At 34.6% G+C, this 23619-nt stretch overlaps 1 protein-coding gene across 1 annotated transcript; it reads right to left on the bottom strand.

Annotated features, from left to right (window-relative positions):
• Nucleotides 1-18741: 18741 nt before the first annotated feature.
• Nucleotides 18742-20811, bottom strand: LOC109122007 (uncharacterized). Its single transcript, XM_019218043.2, has 2 exons — nucleotides 20526-20811; nucleotides 18742-19741 (listed from the first exon to the last, which is right to left on the bottom strand). Exons 1-2 carry the CDS (start codon nucleotides 20711-20713, stop codon nucleotides 19039-19041), a joined length of 891 nt encoding a protein of 296 aa, XP_019073588.2. The 5' UTR covers nucleotides 20714-20811; the 3' UTR covers nucleotides 18742-19038.
• Nucleotides 20812-23619: the final 2808 nt, after the last annotated feature.

The following is a 23619-nucleotide window of genomic DNA, read 5'->3' as shown; positions in this document are numbered from 1 at the left end:
CAAGGAGTATTTTGGGATTTAGACAACAAAAATCTAATGAAAAATATCTCCCAATGTCGGTAGCAACTTTCAGGAGGCTTCAGGAACCATTTCGCAGGAGAAAAATGGTGTCTGCGAGATTTCGCAGACACCCAAGAGGGCTGCGAAATTATTTCGCAACACCGAGCTATCTTCACAGGGCTGCGAAGTTGGCTTCCACCTTGAGGTTCCCAGCTCCCTTCTCGCGGCATGGTTCGTGTATCGTCAGAAGGAGAAACACCTTACTGTACAAAAGTGCTGCGAAATCACTTCGCAACAAAAGGGTGATTTCGCAACACTTTGCAAAATGCTTCCTTCAGCTCGGAGTGACTGGCTTGTAATGGCTGCAACTTCTTCGTTTAAACTCCGAATTGCACACCGTTTGAAGCATTGGATTTTTGACTTCCTGAGCTTTGAAATGGTATATAGCATGCGTCATTTGGACTTCAGAAAATGCTCCAAAAGTGGCTGCTACCACTGTCATCAAGAATAGGCTTTATGGCAGATTCTCTTTGTTTTTTCTCCTTGCAATCCAAATTCACTCTTGGCAAATGAATTCTAAGCTTTGCCCAAGATTCCTCATAGCTCTCCTCATTCTTGAATTGCTTTGGTGATCAAAATACTAACAAAAACACCAAAACTTACACAAAGTGATCAAAATTGCTTTAAAGGGCCCTTAACATGCCAATTGAGTTAAAAGGCCTAAACTACTACTCAAAAGTGTTTAAAAGGATTAATTATAGGCTATAAAATAGCACTTTTTGAGTAGTAATCAAGAGTCCAGTTCGTTTATAGTCCTTTATCATTTCACACATAGTGTACTCATTGGTTCATTTAGTGATATGATCTTTTTATTCTGAGTACGTGTCGTTTTCTTTCTCATGAGTATCCTTTAAATATCTTGTGTCGATGTGTGTTATGCTTTTGATATGAGACATCTTTTCACTTATACATTGTGATCACTACGACCTGACCTATCATAGAGGATATTGAGCCTATTGACCTAATATTAGGATATCAACCTAGGGAGTTCGAGACTGTGACCCATTCCACTTTTTTATCAGAGCAGTACCTGTAGACCCTCAATTTTGTCCCTTTAGCACATGTCTTTAAAATTCGTTTTCAATGCTCCACAATAGTTCCTTGGTGGCCCATGGCTACTCATACCACTTACCTTTTTCTGAGTCACCTCGGAGATTTTGGTTGAGGGATTATTTGATCCCTTATTGTGACCCTTGGCAGCCCTAACTTAGACTTAGGCTTTTCTTGTTTTTTTAGGATAGCTTTTAGATACACTTGGCCCATTAGGCACTACCCTAGGCCCACTTAGTCTCACCTTAGGCCCGTTTAGGCACACTAGGCCTACGAAGACTTTTATTTTATTTTATTTATTTATTTATTTATTTTGTTTTTAATTTTAATTTTATGATTATCATTCACTTTTTATTGGTTATCTTCCTCTTTATATTATTTTCCTTAACTTATTTATTTATTTATTATTTTTACCATTTTTTTAATTTATTTACTTATTTATCTATTCATGCAATTATTTAACTTCAAAAATTTCATGTTTTTGCAAGGAAACTTACCATTGGAGTTTAAGGAAGACGGGACTCTCCTTGGAAGGTTTTGGAGGGGAATTTGAAATTGGGAAGATTGCTTTTGATTGGAGGATTTAAAAAAAAGAAGAGAAGAAGAAAGGAAGGAGGAGAATTTTCCTTTTTGGAAACAAATTTAGGTCTTGAGGGGTGATATATATAGGTGAGAAAAGGAAAAGAATGGAGAGATTTTTCTTGGGGGCAGAGCACACGGAATTTTGGAAAAAAGCAAGGGACTTCGAACGGAGATCAGGCTGTCATTTAATCATCAAGAGAGGATTTTCTCTTTCACTTCAAAGGTTAGTTTTCTATATAGTACTTTTATTTAGCCTAGATTTTTTATTTTTTATTTTTTATTTTTTATTTTTATTTTTTTTGGAAATTTTAGTTTTTGATTAATTCTTTGTGTTAAAGTTTATATTATTTTCTTTTTAAATCCCCAATTAGTTTAATTCTAATCTATCTTTTAGTTTAAGTTTGTTAATGATTTTAATTCTTAAGTTTAAATAATCATATTGAATAAAGTTTGTATTTTTAATCCCAATTAGTTTGATTTCAATTCGTTTTTAATTTAAATGCATTAGTTGATCTTAATTCTTTGTTTTAAATAATCACGTTAAATAAAGTTTGTATTTTTAATCCCAATTAATTTGATTTCAATTCGTTTTTTAGTTTAAATGTATTTTGTTGATCTTAATTCTTTAGTTTAAATAATCATATCGAATAAAGTTTGTATTTTTAATCCCAATTAGTTTGATTTTAATTTGTTTTTTAGTTTAAATGTATTTTGTTGATCTTAATTCTTGACTTTAAATAATCACGTTAAATAAAGTTTATGTTTTTAATCTCAATTAGTTTGATTCCAATTCGTTTTTAGTTTAAATACATTTTATTGATCTTAACTCTTAAGTTTAAATAATCATATCGAATAAAGTTTGTATTTTTAATCCCAATTAGTTTGATTTTAACTTGTTTTTTAGTTTAAATGTATTTTGTTGATTTTAATTCTTAAGTTTAAATAATTGTATTGAATAAAGTTTGTATTTTTAATCCCAATTAGTTTGATTTCAATTCATTTTTAATTTAAATGCATTAGTTGATCTTAATTCTTTGTTTTAAATAATCACGTTAAATAAAGCTTGTATTTTTAATCCCAATTAATTTGATTTCAATTCGTTTTTTAGTTTAAATATATTTTGTTGATCTTAATTCTTGACTTTTAATAATCACGTTAAATAAAGTTTGTGTTTTTAATCTCAATTAGTTTGATTTCAATTCGTTTTTAGTTTAAATACATTTTGTTGATCTTAATTCTTAAGTTTAAATAATCATATCGAATAAATTTTGTATTTTTAATCCCAATTAATTTGATTTTAATTTGTTTTTAGTCTAAATGTATTTTGTTGATTTTAATTCTTTACTTTAAATAATCACGTTAAATAAAGTTTGTGTTTTTAATCTCAATTAGTTTGATTTCAATTCGTTTTTAGTTTAAATGCATTAGTTGATCTTAATTCTTAAGTTTAAATAATTATGTTAGATAAAGTTCATGCTTTTAATCCCAAAATAGTTTATTTTTAGTTTATTTGTTAGTTTAAATATGTATGTGATTTTAATTTATTAGTTTAAATAATCATGTTAGATAAAGTTTATATTTTTTTAATTCTAAATTAGTTCAGTTTTAACCTATCTTTTAGTTTAAGTATATTTGTGATTTTAATTCATTAGTTTAAATAATCTTGTTAGATAAAGTTCATATTTGAAATTCCGATTTAGTTTAGCTTTTATTTATTTTTAATTTGGATGTGTTTGTAATTGTAATTTAGTAGTTTAATTAATCTTATTAAATAAAGTTCATGTTTTTAATTACAATTTAATTTAGTTTTAATTTGTTCTTCACTTGTATGTGTTTGTGATTTGAATACATTAGTTTAATTAATCCCGTTAGATAAAGTTTAATCTTGATTTAATTTATTTTTTTAGTCTAGAGGCATTTATGTGTTTAGTTAATCTTATGTTAATTATGGATTGTTATTCTCAATTTATGCGCTTCTTGAATCCTTGTTGCTAATTCTTGATGGATATTTCATTAGCTTATTTGATCTAAATATTAATAATTTATTGCTTTGATAGTTTCCTTTTTGTTCAAAGGCCATTGGAAAATCATGAAGATTGGCCTCTACCATCACCATTATCATTTTTGTTAATTACTAAAAAAAATTTTACTTAGAGGTTTCATTTTTGTTTTGTTGGGTATTTTATTTCTTATATTTTATTTTTTCCAAATTAATTCCTTTTATTTTAAAATAAAATACTTTTCTAAAAAAAAAATCATTTTAAAAATCTATTTCAAAAACTCATTTAGAGTCCTCAGGATCAAAATCTCTTTTTTTTTATTATTTAAAAATAATATGCAACCATATCTTGTTCGGTTTGCATCCTTCTCGGTTTTCAACAAAAATTTTGGTTTTGAACAAAAACACGAATCAAAGCTTGTGGTCCCAAATAATGGGATGATTATGGGCTAAATTCGTGTATATCAATTGGGGAATTGGTGAAACCCCTACATAAGAAAATCTTTTCAAAAATTATTTTTGTTGCCACCTTTGTCACTTGTTGAAATTATATCTATTTTTTTTAGGAATTGTATACATGATGAGTGTGATAATTAATGTTTTCATATACTTTGATAATTTTTGTTATGCTAATTAGATAACAAGCATGCTAGGGTTTCTTTATTTTATTATTATCTAATCCCTCATGTCTTATGGGAGCGCATTGTAAGTTATTTATGCTATCCAGGTACGCCCCCCCTATCGCCTACTTTCTAAATTTTGTAAACAATCGTGTCACTATGAAGTATGCATATGTTTGATAATCCTTAGGTGTTTAGATGTATGTTTGATTCACTATGATTAAATACATGTTGTGTGTTATACTTCTATACTAACTCTGATGTTTTATGATAGCGCTTGAGAAGCGGTCCGGGTACGCATCCTAACCTTTCTTTTATGGCAATTTGATCTTGTTTAGCATGCAAATCTTTTGAAATCACCTAGCCTACTTAGGTATCCATAATTAACCGATTAATTGCCATATTCCCCTTAACTTAATTAGTAGAGACCTCTTTAGGGCTTAGAGGGGTGCTACCTCCTAGAGGTACCTTCCCAATAAGTAACCTGATCCCCGGACCAAGACTTGGGTTTTCAAAGACACGCTTTTCCAAAAATTATGGAGTCATTTTTTTAGGGTTTTATTTCTTGTTTTATTTTCCCTTCAAAAATAAAAATAAAATAAGTGGCGACTCCAACTTTTTTTCAAAAAATCAAATTTTCACAAACAAATAAAAAGCGAGTCTCGCCGATCGAGTGGGGACGCACGTGAAAAATGCGGGTCCACAGTACCATATCCATGACCATACCCTAACTTTGTAGACTTGATGACCTACCCATTTTGAGCTTGACATAACACCACCCTTTGGTACCACTATACGACTTTACTATCCTTATTCGCCTTTGTACACTACAATACCATTGCCTATTTTTTCCATCATTTCCTTGATCTAACCAGGTAGAGTCCGAGATGGTTAGACCTAAGGTGAGCTTTGCGTTATGATAGATGGATCACGATGAGAGAGTGGTTTGATTGCTTGATGATGTCATTGAGGCAGAGGGGTCGTCATGGAGCATCCAGATTTGAGCCATTGCACATGACTTTAGAGAGTTGGGATGACTAGAGATGGTGATTTTATGAGATGATGGTGAGTGGCTTATGATGATAGAGTGAGGTGATTGTCAAAGGACATTGATGATTATCACAGAGCATCAGTGGGATCTTTCACGTGATTTTAAAGGACTCGCCATGACTATGTTGGATGGATGCCAGTCTTTGGTATTAACCATGTGAGATCTTGAAAGCATGATGTTCGAGGTAGTGGTCAAATGATGGGTGGCCATCATTTCAGGAGCTTATTTACCATGTCACCCTCGCATATAGAGTCACTCGTTGCTAGCCCTTTGAGCCTCACATGAGCACCATAGCCTTTTATTCCATCACCTCATTTACCTATTCCATCACCTCATTTACCTATTACATCAGGTTGGGGACCCTATAGTGCTTGCATGCTTTGATTAGATACGTCATGAGTTCTAGACCTAACATACATATTTAGGCCTCATCTCTCACTCTTCATTGTGATATTTTCCACTTTGACATCATCTCATCACTTTTTTCAGCATCACATATCACCACTTGTGATATTCATTCTTTGTCTTTTCTCTCATCATCGCTTACTTGACATCATCCTTGTTTCACCCTGAGTGGTGGTTTTTCACACATCATTGCATGGAGGATTGTCACATTCTTTCCCCTCATTCACCTCATGGGCAGTGGTTCAGAGATCTTAGTTTGAGAGGTTGTCTTGTTAGTGATGATTCATGTTACATCCGTAAGTGGAGAGGGTTTGATCATTTGGGTATGTATTTTCATGGGAGGTCATTCATTATTGATCAGAGTATGTGCAAAAAAAAATTAAAAAAAAAAACACATTCTTCATTGTATCATTCTCTATTGAGCACATGTATGGATGTGCTAGTTTGCTTCATTGATTTTATGTGTTAGAGAGAGTTCGTATGGGAGCTTATTTCTGAGATTCTATCTTAGTATATATTTTGGGTGAGAGTATGAGAGAGACGAACAACTTTCTTTAGGATTTCTGGATCCTTGCCCTATTCGTCATTACATCCATTTTTATGTGACTTATCTCCATGTTTTGATGCAAGTTGACCATTAATTTTTTTTTTTATCTCTTTGCCTTCTACTTACTTTATTTTATTCCTTCATTTTACTCTACCTCATCTATTTCTTTCTTTTCTCATCCAGCTTGATGTTTGACTTGGGTTCAGCTTCCACACTTTATTATTGCTTATTCGATATGTCCATTCCTTTATCATCACTTTTAGTGTGGGGATCCTTAGGTCCGTGACTCATGATGGTTTTTTTACGCATTGCATCTCATGCATGAGGGGTATGGGGATTATATCATTGGGATTATTGAGCCTAGTTTCCGTTCATTTCTTTCACCCTATTACCTTAGCCTACATTACGTCCCATGTCTTAAGACCACCCTGAGACCATGACTTCACACATTATGTATGAAAACTCACACATGAGCAATACTCGAGATTGGTTGGAGATTATTTCTTAGAGCATGATGGATGGGGAGTCGGGGTGATAGATTACACTAGGGCATACCCCTCTTACCAGTAATGGATTTTCGAAGGTGATGTGTTCTAAATTGGGGCATACCCCGCCCATCGATGACAGTTTCTTTTGGGATGATGCCTTGCACTGGGGCATATTCAGTTTTCACTTGGGTGATGATGGATTAGGAGTTGCGCGATGACCCTACACTAGGCCATAGTCATTTCAAAGAGCACTTTTATTGGAGATACAGTCACTCTACTCGATATTCTACATTGGGACACACTCCACTCATCGATGGTTGATTTTTGAGATGATGGTTTATTTTGAGACATGGTTTCTTCAGACATTATGCATGGTAGACATAGCCACTCTATTCTTTTTTGTAAAGCAAGGGATGATTAGGGTCTGTTGAGATTATATTGGTATATTCATTTTCAGCATTAAGAGATGAGATTGACCTTATTATGATGACACATACTGAGACGTAGCCCTCTCATTGTGATGGACTTTGATTTATCTTGGAGCATAGTCGCTTCAGATGGTTTATACTGGGGCATAGCCATTTCATTCACATTTATAAAGCCCAATGATTCTGATTCATATGGATTTTATAGAAATGTTTCCATTTTTAACACTAGGAGTAGAGATTGATTGATTTGTTGACATCTACTAGGCATGGTCCTTTTCAGCAGTTCTTGACTCGGATACACTACTTTATACTGGGGCATAGCCAAGATGGAGAGCATTTTTCATTGGAACATAGCCACCCTATTGGATCATTTACACTAGGGCATATCCATCTTTTGGAGGGAGATCAGATTGATTCTTTACGTTGGAGCATCTGACGAGTGATATGGAGATTATTGGATTATTTCATGTTGTCCTCATTGCATACTTAGGCATAGCCACCTTGTTAGATGTTTCGACATTGAGACTTGACTTTCTGTTTATGATTGCTGCTTTTGATGGACTATGGAGCTATTGACACTTTGAGTTTAGTCTTTTCGACATACTTGGATGATCTTGGATACCTACCTACCTTTCATTTCATACTCAAACGTTTCACCCTTAATACTTTCATGCTTTCTATCTTACCTGAGCTTGATCATCACCTTCTTTTATCCCACACATCTCACCATGACACATGACCTCACACCTTCTCTCGATTAGGAAAAGATGTAGATCAGTCCTCGATTTCCCTGGTTATGCTTTCATACATCTTGTAGACTTTAGGTTCAACATCTTCCATGATGGCAAGGCTTGAAAGATTGTTGATTTATTAGTGATGATGCTTTCATTTTTATAGTTGGCATGTTGAGTGTTGATTTGCTTGCTCTTTGCATTTTGAGCACTAGTCATCATTGTTTTTATTCATCAGTTAGTTTCGTTTTGTTAGCATGGTATCATGATACATGGTCCTATTTGGCATTACCTATTTGAGGTTGGACATTTTCATTACATGATGGATGAGCATATTTCAAAGTACAGTAGTTTTGAGGCATTTTGTATCAATGTTTGTTCACCGTTACATGCTAAGGCCTACTCCCTTCTCCAAGAACACCAGAACTTTCAGTAGACTTTCATTCACCTTTTGATCTAGTTTTTTACCCTTACAAGTTGCATACTATGGCATACCCTCCTTCCCTAGGATCATCGGACCCTTCACAGGCTTCATTATCTTTTAACCTAATTATTGATCCTTATGAGTTGTCATACTGGGGCATATCCCTTCTTGTTGAGTTTGCTTGCATCGTTATCTTAGTTATCCTCTGACTTTAAGCTACTTGATTAGATCATTCTTCTTATCAGTTCAGCTTGAGTTATTTAGGACCGCACCTATATCAATCGGTCATTCATCTTGTCAGTTTAGTTCGAGTTTTGGGGTCGCACCTATATCGATCGATCATCTTCCTGTCAGTTTGAGTTTGAGTTTGAGTTTTTAAGATCGTACCTATATCGATCGATCATTTTTCATGTCAATATGAGGTTGAGTTTTTTTCAAGACCGCACCTATATTGGTCAGTCATTCATCTTGTTAGTTCAGTTTTCAGGACCGTACCTATATCGATCAATCATTGTCTTGTCGGTTTGAGTTTGAGTTCTCAAGATCATAACTATATCGCTCGATTATCTTCTGTGTTAGTTTGTGTTTTCGAGGCCGCACCTATATCGATCGGCCATCTTTCATCAGTTCAATTCAATTGAGTTTTTCGGGACCGCACCTATATTGATTGATCATTCATTGTCTTGTTAGTTCAGTTTGAGTCAGGGTCGCACCTATATCGATCGGCCATCTTCCCATCAGTTTGGTTCAATTGAGGTTTTTAGGATCGCACCTATATCGATCGGTCATTTATTTGTCTTGTCCGTTTGAGTTTGAGTTCTTAGGGTCGCACCTATATCGATCGGTCATCTTCCTGTCAGTTTGTATTCAATTTGAGTTTTTGGGACCGCACCTATATCAATCAGTCATTAATCTTGTCAATTTAGTTAGAGTTTTGGGACCACACCTATATTGATCGATCATTGTCTTGTCAATTTGAGTTTGAGTTTTCGGGATCAAACCTATATCGATCGATCATTCATCTTGTTAGTATCAGTTTGAGTTTTTGAGACCGCATCTATATCGATGGATCATTTTTCATGTTAGTATGAGGTTGAGTTTTTCGGGACCGCTCCTATATCGATCGGTCATCATCTTGGCAGTTCAGTTTTTGGGACCGCTCCTATATCAATCGGTCATTCTTCATGTCAGTTCAGTTTGAGTTTTTTGGGACCGCATCTATATCGACCGGTCATCATCTTATCAGTTTGAGTTTGAGTTTTCGGGACCCACCTATATTGATCGATCATTCATTTTTTTCACTTCAATTTGAGTTTTTCGGGACCACACCTATATCGATCGGTCATTGTCTTGTCAGTTTGAGTTTGAGTTTTTCGGGACCGCACCTATATCGATCAGTCATTCATCCTGTCAGTTTTGCTTGAGTTTTGGGGGCACACCTATATCTATTGGTCATTCCTCATGTTAGCTTGTGTTTAGTTTGAGTTGGGATCGCACCTATATTGATCATTCATTGTGCATGTTAGTTTAAGTTTGAGTTTTTAGGACCGCACCTATATCGATTGGTCATTCGTCTTGTCAGTTCGGTTTGAGTTGTTGAGATCGCACCTATATCGATCGGTCATTCATCTTGTCAGTTCAGTTTTCGAGTTGGGGTCGCACCTATATCGATCGGCCATTCATCTTGTCAGTATGAGTTTGAGTTTTTGGGACTGCACCTATATCGATCAATCATCTTCATGTAAGTTCCGTGTTAGTTTGAGTTTCAGGATCGTACCTATATCGATCAGTCAATTCTATTTAAGTTTAGGAATCACACCTATATCGATCAGTCATTCCTCCTATCAGCTTGTGTTTAGTTTAAGTTGGGATCGCACCTATATTGATCAGTCATTATGCATGTTAGGTTGAGTTTGAGTTTTTGGGATCGCACCTATATCGATCGGTCATTTATCTTGTCAGTTTGTGTTCAGTTCGAGTTGAGACCGCACCTATATCAATCGGTCGTTCATCTTGTTAGTTCGATTTGAGTTTTTAAGATCGCACCTATATCGATCGGTCATCTTCATGCTAGTTCTATGTCAGTTTGAGTTTCAAGACAGCACCTATATCAATCAACCATTGTCTTGTTAATTGAGTTGAGTCTGTTCAGCCTTGAGCCACACTTTATCCTTCCTTTAAGTCCGCAACACATATTTCGGGTCATATTGTTAGGCACCCTACGCTTAGCATTCTTATATAGTACACATTTAGTTGTTCTCTTCGGGTGCATTCTTTCATGTACTCCAAGGTAGTTCGACCGTTACTTATCTTTGACATTGATCTTCGAGTCACTTTTGGAAACGTCGTAGAGGGAGTCTAAGTCTTTAATGCGGCTTTTGAGGCACTTTGAGAATGTCTTTCTTCAAGGATTAAGGCCCTTGTGTTCATTTGTTGGCCTGAGCGAGTTCGTATTTTACTAGTGTCCCTTTGAGGGTCTCCTTTTTTATTCGGTAGAGTTCACTTCATTTCACTCACTATTCACACTCTCTTTTCACTCTAGTGTTCATATTCCATACACTCGTGAGCTCTACCGAAAAGGGGCATATTTGTAGACCCCCATTTTCTGGGTTATTTTGAAGCTACTTATTTTGCCATGTGGAGGAACCTTGGAGATCCACATGTCATATTTGGAGAGGCCATTGGGGAATCACAGTAGTGGGTTGAAGGTGCAATGAGAAAACGACACGTGTGATGGAATATTCAGAAACGGTTTTGAAGATTTGAGGGTTGCAGGTTGTTACAAAGAGAAGCGGGGGCTACTTGAGCATGGGGCCTGGTTATTACTTAAGGGAGATAGTTTGGGCAGGAAGGAAAATTAGCTAGGGGAGAGGAAATGAAGAAGCCTTGAGAGAAATGGAGAGGAGCGGATGCATTTTTTTACAAAGAAGAAAGGTTTTCTAGATTAAGTTGCATATGGTCTGGAGCAGAAAAAATGAAGTAGAGCAGCTTGTTACCCAGCTAATCTCACTAGAGGGGAGCCTTTTCAGGTATGTTTGCTAGACCACATATTGATTGTTGTTGATATTCTTTGGGTTGTTGTGACTATGTTATAATAAATCCATGCCTCATTCTTTATGTGGAATTTGTTTAAGAGTGATTTAGTTCCTTTTAACTTTCCTTTGGATGTATGAGACATATCTTTGATCTTATTTCCACTCGGGTTTTCCCACCCATACATAAGTCCATCGACTTCAATATGAAGAAGGGCTCAATTCAATGTTTTCTTTGGTTCATTTGATGCTCTATTTTTATGCTTGCTCCCCTACTATTTACTCTCTATTCCCGATGACTATTTGTACCCCCGATGAGAAGGGCTTTGCTATTGTGATCATGATGAACACTGAGGGGAGTAAGATTCATATGGGGGAACTTGGTGGTGCTCCGCCAGCCAAAGCAAAGGATGGTGAGATATGGATCTTTAGTGTCCAAGCTTTTGATTCACCTCACCCGGAACGCACTATCAACATCAACTATGATGGTTTCACCGAAGATGTGAAAGTTGGTGATGAACTCCTTGTGGATAGTGGAATGGTGAGGTTTGATGTGATTGAGAAGATTGGTCCAGATGTTAAGTGTTGGTGTACTGATCCTGGACTACTGCTACCAAGGGTTAATTTAATGTTCTGGCGGGATGGGAGTTTGGTGTGAGAACGTAATGCCATGCTCCCCACAATTTCTTCTAAGGATTAGCTGGACATAGATTTTAGGATTGCAGAGGATGTTGATTTTATTGCAATATCATTTTTCAAGTCTGCTGAAGGGATTAAGCATCTCGAAAGCTATATTGCTGCAAGATCTCGTGATAGTGACATTGCTGTTATTGCAAAAATGAGGATTGACTCATTAAAGAACTTGGAAGAGATCACTCAAGCGTCAGATGGAGCTATGGTAGCCAGACAAGATTTGGGTGCTCAAATCCCATTAGAGTAGGCCTCATCTGCTCAACAAAAGATTGTTAAGTTGTGCAGGCATCTAAATAAACATGTCATTGTTGCCTCACAACTACTCGAATCCATGATTGAATATCTTACACCAACCTTCACACCTACCTAACTCACCACCCCCATTTCTCTATATCCTTCATACCCACCAAATTCAATAACCATACCCATTTTCCCATCCTGTATACTCACCAAACTTATCATCATACCCATCGTCTTTCACTTATTTCCAACACCATACCCATCATAGTTAATCGGTCCCCATCTTTCATACCCACTGAACCTGATCACCACAATACCCCCACCTGCTCAGCTCATCACCTCTTAGACCACACTACCTAACTCACTTTAGGTTCACTTCCTTCACCTTCCCATGCACATGAAGTGTCATGCACATGGCCACCTTCATCTCTCCATCAGTCATATGCACCAAATTTATCATTGAACCCACCATTTTCCTCATCCTCTCTGTTCACTCCTTGCAGGAGCACACTAATGTTGTGCTTCTTAACAATGAGGCCATCTATGATATTTGCAGGCGCCCCCTTGACACCGAGCGACCAACTTATACCAACCTTAACTACCTTGTTCCTCAGAAAAGAAACTGGGCAGCTCAGGTATGGATCCAGAATTTGAATATGATGATTCTGACAATGGAACCATGAATGATTTCCTTTCCCGATTTGTCTGGATAATGCGTGGAAAGCTCATGGAAGTATACACTGACTGCGACAAGCAGACAATCGATGGGATGCTTTTGATCATTATTCGCAAGGTTATATCAGAGATGGAGAAGGATGGCCTTGAGCAAATGCTTGGTGTAGCAGTGGTCGCACCTTCTTAGGATTTTAGTAAGGATTTATGGAAGACGGTTTGAAAGGTTAATAATTTGGTATTGGATGACATGAAGAAGGCAAGAAATGAGGAGAAAAATGAAGAGGGTTTACCTAAATATAGGAGCATGTTGGGCACTGTTGCTACTATTACTTTGGAAGAAGGTTTGGTAGCACTTTGGAATGGGCGAAATCAAGAAATATAGGTGTTACGATATTACAAGTCTAGATCATACTAAACAGTCCTCATTATACACTGCTACAGGACCAGAAATCAAGAGAGTTGTGACACAAGCAGAGAAAACAGGATGAAAGACCAAACTCAAAAGAATAATCCATCATTCCTGCCAACATCACTCTACCCTGGGCTTACCCTTGCAAGTTTCCAATTTGCATGGCTACCTTTGGCACGCAATCTTTGTAGCCACGTGTCATCTCTTGTTATTTCTTCATCTTTGATTTTAAAATAATATCCCAAACTCCTGTTTTCAAATAATTCTTGAAATTCTAGTTTCCAAATAATTTCAACTCTTCAATTTTTCATTCTTAGAATTTTTAGGTCCTAAAAACATCATTTTTAATCAAATTTATTGTCATTTTCTCTTCGGCATGTGTTTTTCACATTTTCCTTGATTTTTAAATGTTTTAAAATAAGCACGAATAAATTTCATAATTTCAAATAATGGAATTCATGGAATTAATTTGCGCAAAAATAAATCGGGCTTTGGTGGGGCCCAACATATGAGATTTTCCCATTGATTGATGGATTACTATACTTGATTGACTTGCCCCACTCTATAACATGCATGCGATTATTCTGTGTTCGTTTACTAACCTTTATTTTTCATGAAGCAATCAGCTCATTACTCAGGTACACTCTTTGTCTTTCTTGTTCATCCGATTATTTTTTAGATTGATATTCTTTTGGTATTCATGTTTGATCAATTAATTGTCACACTTACTTTAACTTAATTAGTAGAGACCTAATTCTTAGGGCTTAGAGGGGTGCTATTGTCTATCACCATACCTTCCCAATAGGTAACTCAACCCCCAAACCTAGACTTGGTTTTTTTTCATAGACTTGTTTTTCCTTTAGGAGTTATACTTAGGGTTTTTCTTTCTTATTTTGTTTTTCCCTTTAAAAATAAAACAAAAATAAGTGGCGACTCCAAAAACTTTTTAAAAAAAAACAATTTTTTCAAAATAAAAAGCGAGTTAGCTCCATTTAAGTGGGAAACGCATGTGTGTGTGAATGCGGGGTCCACAAAACCTTTTACTAATTTAATGGATATAAATTTTCTTGAAAATTAGATTCCAAAGCATGTTATTTACTTAATTTTGGAATAGTGTGGATTAAGAAAATAAAATAAATTAGAGAGCAAAGTTTCCTTTTCTAAATTATTCCAAAGGATTCTAAACTATTTTCTTTAAAAGTATTTTGATGAGAATCCTTGTACAATAAAAGTTTCGCTTTTGGATAAAGCTCTCTCTAGTTTTTATTTTTAAAGTTTTTGAAAATTTTCTTATTACACTAATCCTTAATTTGGAGAGTAAATAATTTTAAGAAATTTTCAAGATAGATAATTTGTCATTAAAGGAATTACTAAAAAATTTATTTTTGGTGATTTAATGGAATAAATTAGTGTGAAAATTAATTTCCATGTTAAAGAATTCATTAAATTAGAGAGATGAAGGAATAAGGAAATTAAATTGATGAGAAATTTTGAATATGAGAACTAAAATTTCTCTATGGCTATAAGGTGCTCTCAAAGTTTCAAAATCTCATAAATTGGAAGTTTCTTTATTACACTAGAGTTTCCAATTTGGAAAATAAATATTATGAAAATTTTCATTATAAATAATTTATTATTAAAGGTTATTACCAAAAGGATTAGTAATTTGATGGAGATAAATTTTCTTGAAAATATTTCCTAGATAAAATATTTATTAATTGGAATTGTGTGAAGAAGGAGAATATTTATGAAAATTTGAGAAGGACCATTTTATCAAAATTCATTTTAGATCAAATACTCTCATAGAAATTTTAAATTTTGCATATAGACATTTTCTTGCAATAGTAGGTTTTCAATTAGGAAATAAATATTTTTTAAAATTCTCAAAGAAGATAATTTATTCATCAAGGTAATTACTAATGTTTTAAAAGTCTCTTTTTCACAAGATTAACTGGGAAAGGGCCATAAGCAAACCCATAACCTCCAAGATCGAGTTCATCTTGATTTTGGGTGCATCACCATCTTAAAAATAAGGCAGCCCAGGGAATAAGGGATATGGATTGTCCTTTATGGAAGAGACTATATATATTTATAATGGGAGTGGCCAATCCTGTAGATGGAACTCTTCACTTGGTAAAATTGATGTCAAGGATTTTAATTATACACTTAATTCATATATGAAATGACATAATCACCTAAAGTGATCCTACTTCTATGGGCTAACGGCTAAATTAAAAGACATGTTAATCATTGTCTTACAATAACCTTTTAAGATTTAATGTAGGTTGATTAATTAGAGAGGGTCCCTAACCTAGTAATAAGAATCATGACCTACCTAAAATAGGCTTGATACTTATAATACTAGGATACCTTGCAAAATGACATGTAGTTTGAGAGCACTACATTTTTGCTAAATTAATTACCAACTTGCCTTAAATGCTCAATTCTCTTTATAAATGCATAAAATTATTGTATTTGTTATAGATATCAAGTTGTTAACCTTATCACTTCTTTTATCTCTTGTTTAAATTAGACCTAGTTATAGATTGAAATGTAATATGGATATAGTAATTATTAGTTGCATGAAAGCTAATTTTAGGTAGAATTTATTATTTATTTTTAACAAACGTAGCAAAAATAAAGAGAGATATATCAAAGATGGCATAAGATGAATCATAAGACTAAGTGTCTCACACTTGGGTCTTTGGATAATGTGTTACAAAAGCAACACATGTCTATTTCCTTGGTCTATGATATTTTCTTTTAAGCTGCAAGGATTATTTGGTGATCAAGGCAAGTCAACTAGACAAGATGCCCTTAAGACTATGATGACTAGGATTCATGTGATCTTACATATCTTAGCAAAAATCCTATAAGATGGATTAGAAGATTATCAAAGATTAGAAGGTGGTTCATATGGTAGTCAAGGTTTTCAGGCTCTTCTATCAAGAAGAAGAAGAAGAACACCAAATAAAGAAAGTTCAAGAAAAGGAAATAAAAGAGTAAGCTCAAGGTTATTGATTCCTTTGTAACCCTTTGGAATACTAAAATGCCTAGTTTGTCTAAGGGAAAAAGAAAGTGTGCATCATATTTTCATTGTTGAATATATAGTAGTAGATTTCACCAACTATGGTGGATAGATTCAAAGTCTACTATTTGTAATATTTTATAAGGTTTTCAACATGTGAGAAGGTTACATAATGGGATTGTACTTACCTTAACTTTAATTGCAAGGTTAGTTGTGCAAGTTAGTGGGAGGTATTACCTCTTTTATGGGAGACTTTATTAGCACTTTGCCAAGTAATGATAATAGTCAAATCTTATTAAAAAAAAATTACATATCACTAATCAAACATTTGGCTTCTAATGCCTAAGTCATATTAATCTAAATAGGATCCAACGACTAATCATGTCTAGACACTTTGATTTTAGAGGATCTTCCAGTTTGCAAATCTTGTATAAGTAGTAAAATCAGTGAGAGGCTTTTTATTGCTAAAGGACATAGAACCTAAGGAATATTTAGAATTAGTGCATACTAATGTGTGTGAAAAATTTGGAGTTCATACATAGAGAGAGTATGGGTACTTCATCATTTTTTTTTCTATTATTGATGAATGCTCTAGGTTTGGATATGTGTTCCTAGTACATAGGAAATCTGATGCCTCAAATAAATTCATTGAATTTAAATGGGAATCGGATTACATAATAACTATTATGTAAACATATCAAGGCATTTCGATTAGATCGAGATGGTGTATCTAGTAGGTTCGATTCTTTCCATCAGGAGCATGGAATAATATCCTAGTTGTCTGTACCAAGGGCTTCATTGCAAAATAGAGTAATGAAAAGAAGATATCAATCTTTGATTGACATAATGAGAATGATGATTAATTTCTCATCACTTCCCATATCCGTTTAAGATATTCCTTGAAGGTTGTATCTTACCTCCATTACCAGGTCAGTACCTTTAAGCTCCAAAGAGATGTGAACAAACTTAGTTTACAACAAATTCACATATGGGAGTGTCAAACACTTGTGTTAAACAAAAAGGTAAACCAAGAAAAAGAAAAAGTTGTGATAATTGGTAGGAGGATGACAGAGGGTTAGAGAGTAATTTGGGAATTTTGATAATTTCACTATTAGAGTGTATATTTTTAGGATTATTTTTCCTAAAATATATGTTGTTTGAAAGTCAAAAGTCAAACTTCTTTAAAAAAAAAAATTGTGGTGCATGATTACATAATTTTTTTTTTTTATTCATTCTTTCAGCATTATTTTTGGAAGAGTTTAAGCCATTGGCTCTTCCTCTTTTTGGAAGAGTTTAATTTATCTATTTCCATCTTGAATGTATTATCACTAGCTTTAGAGCCATCTGCAACCATATTTTCCTTTTTGCCAACCTTCTTATCCTCTCCACCATGTGGATTCATTTTCATAGGAGAAACACAAGGTAGAGATTCCGACATGGAGATAGGGTTAGAAGTGAGCACTACTTCATTGATTGGACTGAGTTTGGTAGGAATTTTCTCACCTTCTTTTTCCTGTTGTTGAGTCCCTTGATTCAAACTGTTCTCATTAACAACTTCATCTTTGGGGTTGCCACTAGAAGGGATGGTACCTAGCAAATACTTTATGAACAAAAACATTACTTGCACATGAGGTATCCCCTTTCTTTCCCTTAGACGAGCTTTCTTGGACAGAGTTTTATCCCACCCTTACCAGGGTTAGAACCAGTCCTTAAACCTGAAGGCCTAGTCCTCCTGTTTGGTTAGACTTCAATCCAAGTTTCCAACTAAATTCCTCTCAAAAGGCCTCTGGTTTTCACCATTTGCATCTTTGAAATCTATATTCTATTTTTTTTTTCCTTTTTTAAAAAATATTTTGATGTCAATCTTTTTCTCTATTTTAGGACATTCAACCAATGCAACTCTGTAGGACCCATCATAATCAATTATGGCTGACTTAATCTTACCCCTTCTTTAAACCCTTTTAAGATCTTAGGTTAGGATCTTTCTTCTCTTTAGGCTCTAGAGCGTGAGGGAAGAGGAGATGACATGGACCTATAAGCTCTCATCTCCCTCTATAGTTAATTTTGTGCTGATTTTGATCATCTACTTTACTCTCTTAGCTTTTCTCATTTTCAAACCTTAATCTATAGCCTTTCCACTACCTCTCTATTAAGAGTCATGATCACTCAGTTTGATTAGTTTTCCTTGCTGTCACTAATTAGCTACAAGTTGTTAGGATTTAGTCTACACATGCCATTACCATATATAACCACCTAGTTAGTAATTATTTAGAAACCCATTTGGCAATAGCTCTGCATTTCAGCCTCTTTGAACAACCTTCAGAATCAAGAAAAAATACAGATCAATTCAGATTTTGGGGTGGGTTTTCCCTTCTTCTACCTATCAGGACTTTTCTATCATCACAACGTAAGACATTTTCAAATTGAAAATCTGATATCGAATGTTTTATGATACATCATGGAAAGCGAGATTCTACATGTAACGAGATGATTAAAATTGAGTCCCCTTTGAAGAAGAAGAAGAAACAATATTACCTAGCTAGATTCTGAATGCATTCGCCCACCAAAAAGACTTCTCAAGTGGTGTCCTTGGGATCACTAGGCTTCTCCGTGGGATCGCTAGGCTTCTCCTTGGGATCGCTAGGCTTCTCATTGCTAGCGATCTCCTTGGGATCGCTAGGCTTCTCCGTGGGATCGCTAGGCCTTCTCCTTGGGATCGCTAGGCTTCTCCGTGGGAATGGTGGGCTTCTCCGTGGGAATGCTGGGCTTCTCCGTGGGAATGCTGGGCATCTCCGTGGGATCTCTAGGCTTCTCCGTGGGATCTCCATGGGATCGCTAGGCTTCTTCGTGGGGTTGCTATCGCGCCCCTTTTTTTCAAATTTCATCAAGTAGTGGTTGTGAGTGGGAATAGCGGGATCATGATAAAAGAAAATCATGTCCTGGGGCTCCAATTTAAATTTCTTCACATATCTGTCCCAGTTCAACCCAAGCATGTAGGAGCTTCTCCGCTCTGAGAAATAAGCCTCCATCGGCCAGATCTGTCTATTATGGTCCATAAATGCCACTTCTATGTCTTTATATTTTCCATCACGTTTCTGAGGTTCAGCGAGAATTTTTCTACCATATTCTATTGGAATCATGAGCTCGCCCCTGGTGACATCGCCTTGGGTTAAGCTCTTCTTGTAGCGGAGGGTTCTCTTGTTATAGACAGCTGAAGTGCTTGCTGATGCTCCTGACGAATGAGATGAATTGATTGCTGGGGCGGTGTCATCCTGGTTTCTGTAAATGAAAAGGTTCAAAACAAAATTAATTTTTCAGTGTTATTAGAAGTCCACATATATGGCTATTGAAAGATCAACAACAACAAAGTGACCTCTTTGGGAATGTATGTAAATCAACAACAAAGTTCAAAAATTCTAAAATTATTGATCAGTATGAAATATGATTACACAAGATCCTGAAATTCCAGTGTTTGGTTATTGAAAGATCAAATTCTTTATCATCAATTAATTCACCCAACAAAAAACATTAGAAGGATTCAAGACTTCCTTTTCCTTTTCATTTCCCTTGTTTTTCTGTCATCCAAAGAGAGGGTGGTCCAAGAAAACCCTTTCTAGAAAAATCAGCTGTAACAAGAATTCTATTTCTTTGAGAGGCATCAATTCTGCTCCTGTGTTTGGCTGATGGGAAAAAGGAATAAAGGCACAATTGAGAGACAATGGTTTATCTCTACTCAATCCACATATAAAGATGTGTTTCTTTGGTTTCTTTTTCCTCCCCAGCATTTACACGAGGAAGAGCTAAATTCTACAGAACTTCAAGAGATAATCTTGAGGAAAACGCTAAACCCTGAAGACTAACTAAATTAACCTATTCCTCTGTTTGGTTGATGAGAAAAAAGAAAGGAAAAATAATGAAACAACAAAGAAAGAGGTCAAAATTAATGTGGCATAATTCTTGATTTCCACCATTTCTTGGCAACCAAGAAGAGGTTAAACGAGAGATAGAGCGCTAAAATATTCATGAAAGAAAATTCTGAATTTCTGTTTCTAGTAAGGATCACCTGGGTTTATTCTCCGTTGATGGGCTCAAGTTATCACCCAGTACACTTTCTCCTGGAACACTAGCACCCTCTTCTGAGCCAACTTCTTCATTGACACTAGATTCCGACCCGCTTGATAAAGATATATCAAACTTGATCTTGTTCGCCTCTTCATCTGAGGAACTTGTACTGTTCAGTTTCTCAGACATTTTTCTTGATTTGAGAGAGATTATCAACTTCAAACTAGTCTATACTGGGGGATTGTTTTTTCTTCCAAGTCTATATTATCATATCTGGTTCTATATATATGAGCCAAGTCTATGTTGTAGAGATAACCGTTTCCATAACCAACTTACCGGCCATTAGGGTTGACCACTTGGGAATATACTTGCATGCCATGCAAGTACTTTACTTTCGCATTTTAATACTTTATTTGCATATTTGTTTTGTAAAGCGATTTGAAAAATAAACTTCAACATGTATGATATTTTTCTTTGTATTTTTGCATGGTAAAGTGTAGCGTGACCACCTTCTATTTAGTTTTCAAGCACATATGATTTTTAATGGTTTTTAAATAATTATCATCATTCCATATACATAAATTATGAGTATAAACAAAATAGAAAATTGAGAAAATAAGATGAAATTTTTTAAAAAAACTTAAACTCAATATTGTTTTTCTAAGCTATCTTTATTATTTTTTCTATTTATTAAAATAGAACAAGGAGTTAAAATTACAGATATATTTTCCAATCATTTTTGTTTTATAAGTTTATATTTATGTATCTACCACTAAAAAAATGATATGAATTTTAGCGGGTTAAGGTTGGGTATGATCGTGTTGGTGTTGCAATTTTGTCAATTTGTACCACTCATTTAACAAATGGATTGTGTTTAGGTTTAATAATCAACCAATTTGACCCATTTACTTATTCTTGTCAAATTTACCTTTTTATTTAATCATACCAAGTTATATATAAACATGGAAAATTATCACAGAATGTCGGTGTCCTTGGGAGTTTTCTGATGGGAAGAAATTTAGTTAATGCATGGACTCATGTTTGTCAATACTATTTTCTTTTCCAGGAAGTACAAGATGCTCAAAGGATTCATAGGAGTGTTCTTGACTGCTTTGAATGTTCTGCTACTTTGTAGAGACTTTTGTTATGATTTTTGAATGATATTTTGGAATTTCACTTGAATTTTATATGTAAGTTTTAATAATCCCATTGATTCCATGGGTTTTGGCTACACAAAACATCTTCAGGCATTATATACTACCTAATATCTATTCATACCTCTTCAGGCATTCTCCAAATGATGTCAGGAGCTTAGAGCATGCACCCCCAAAAGGCTCCACCACTAGTTGTGCTCTGTCCCTCCCTTCAGATTTTTAGCTGGCTGGCAGTGGGTACAAAAGGTTGCATTTGATAAATTCCAAAAATAATAATAATAATGAGAACCTATAGTTGCAACCAAATCTTAACTGCAACTAAATAAAAAATTACATCTTTTAGTGGGGGTAACTTGTTAATGCAATTGAATCAAACTTTTAGTGGGGTCATTTGCAAATGCAACTAAATCAAACTTTTAGTGGGGGTCCTTTTCAGATGCAGATATAAGAATGCATTTCCTGCAGCTCACTTCCACCCGCCACTTATGTTTTAATTCTCACGGCCATCCTTACACTTGCAACTATAAGCTATAGTTGCACCACCTATGGGTGCACTGTGCTGCGGTCAGTTTGGCATGCAACCATATATTGTAGTCACACCAGTTTTAGTTTTTAGTGGGGGTCGCTGGCCCCTACTATAAGTGATTCTTCTTGTAGCGCCTGGACCTGAGAAATGTAACAAAAGATATGAAAGGATATTAATATCACTTTTAGACCATAAGAGAGAGGTGTGGAAGATGGGAGCTACATTCGATGAACTGAACAACTCCTACATGCTTCCGTGGAACTGGGCAAATTTGCAAAGAAACATGGATTAGTACCGAAGGACATGAGTTTCTTATATGATGATCTCTTTCTTCAGTTCTGATCCATTGAATATGTAAAAATGTTGCATGAAGAGAGCTTGAGATCATACAAGAAAAGAAGCCTTTTTCATTTGTGAATGCATTCAAAATATTCTAGCTTAGGTAATATTCTTCTTTCCTCTTCAAAGTTGCATGTACAATCTCACTTCCCATATTTATAATCTACATTGAAAAAACAATATCAGATTAATTTGCAGTTTGAAAATGTCTTTGTTCAATGGGTAAAGGAGTCTTATTTTCCAATGGAAGAATGAAGAAGCACTTTGTATTCTGTAAGGTGAAGCACTTCTATTAGGTTATTGTTTTGTTTGATATCGCATTGCTCTCTTGTATATTAATTATGAGAAATTTTTTGTTGTGGAGCTAGATAGGTATTCACTTACGGGAAGAGAAAGTATAATTAACATTTTAAGAAATACAATTGCAGGGACTGGATTTATATATATAACTCTTATTTGACAAGGACATAGAATTTTCATATATAAAGCCTGAAATTTTATTCTTAAAAATTTTTGTGGTCACCCCTTTTCAAAAATATTATTTATGAAATATTAATATATCCTAAGCAATGTTGGATTCTTGGAAAAAATAGAAGAAAAAAGTTTAGTAAATAATTGCAATGTTTATGTTATTTATGAAATAAATATAAGCAATGTTTATGTTATTTATGAAATAAATATAAGCAATGTTTTTTGTTTTGGTTTCTAATTAAGATCCCTCCCTGCATCCTCAAATTAAAATCTTATGATTTTAATTCTTCCAACCAATACTCACACCTATACATTGTACCTTTGATACTGTTAATTCTAAATTCCTTATGTAGACGACCTAATTGTTATACACTTTTTAGTTCTTTTTGTATTTTTGGTTCAAGATATAAAAGTTTCAATGACTATTCTAGTTTAAAATTTAATTTGTTCTTGTAAAACTTTATTAAAAATTATATTCAGATTTTGTTTTAAACCAAAAAAACACCAACGAACTAAGGATTCAACAATTCTATTGAACATATATATACAAGCTAACAATAATCATTCACTTGTAAGTCATTGCAAAAATTGAAAACTATAATTTA

The sequence above is a fragment of the Vitis vinifera genome, chromosome 7 (genome assembly GCF_030704535.1).
Source record: "Vitis vinifera cultivar Pinot Noir 40024 chromosome 7, ASM3070453v1".
NCBI classification, from domain to species: domain Eukaryota; kingdom Viridiplantae; phylum Streptophyta; class Magnoliopsida; order Vitales; family Vitaceae; genus Vitis; species Vitis vinifera.
The sequence above is the reverse complement of the archived record's forward strand: the minus strand, read 5'-3'. Positions and strand labels throughout refer to the sequence as shown.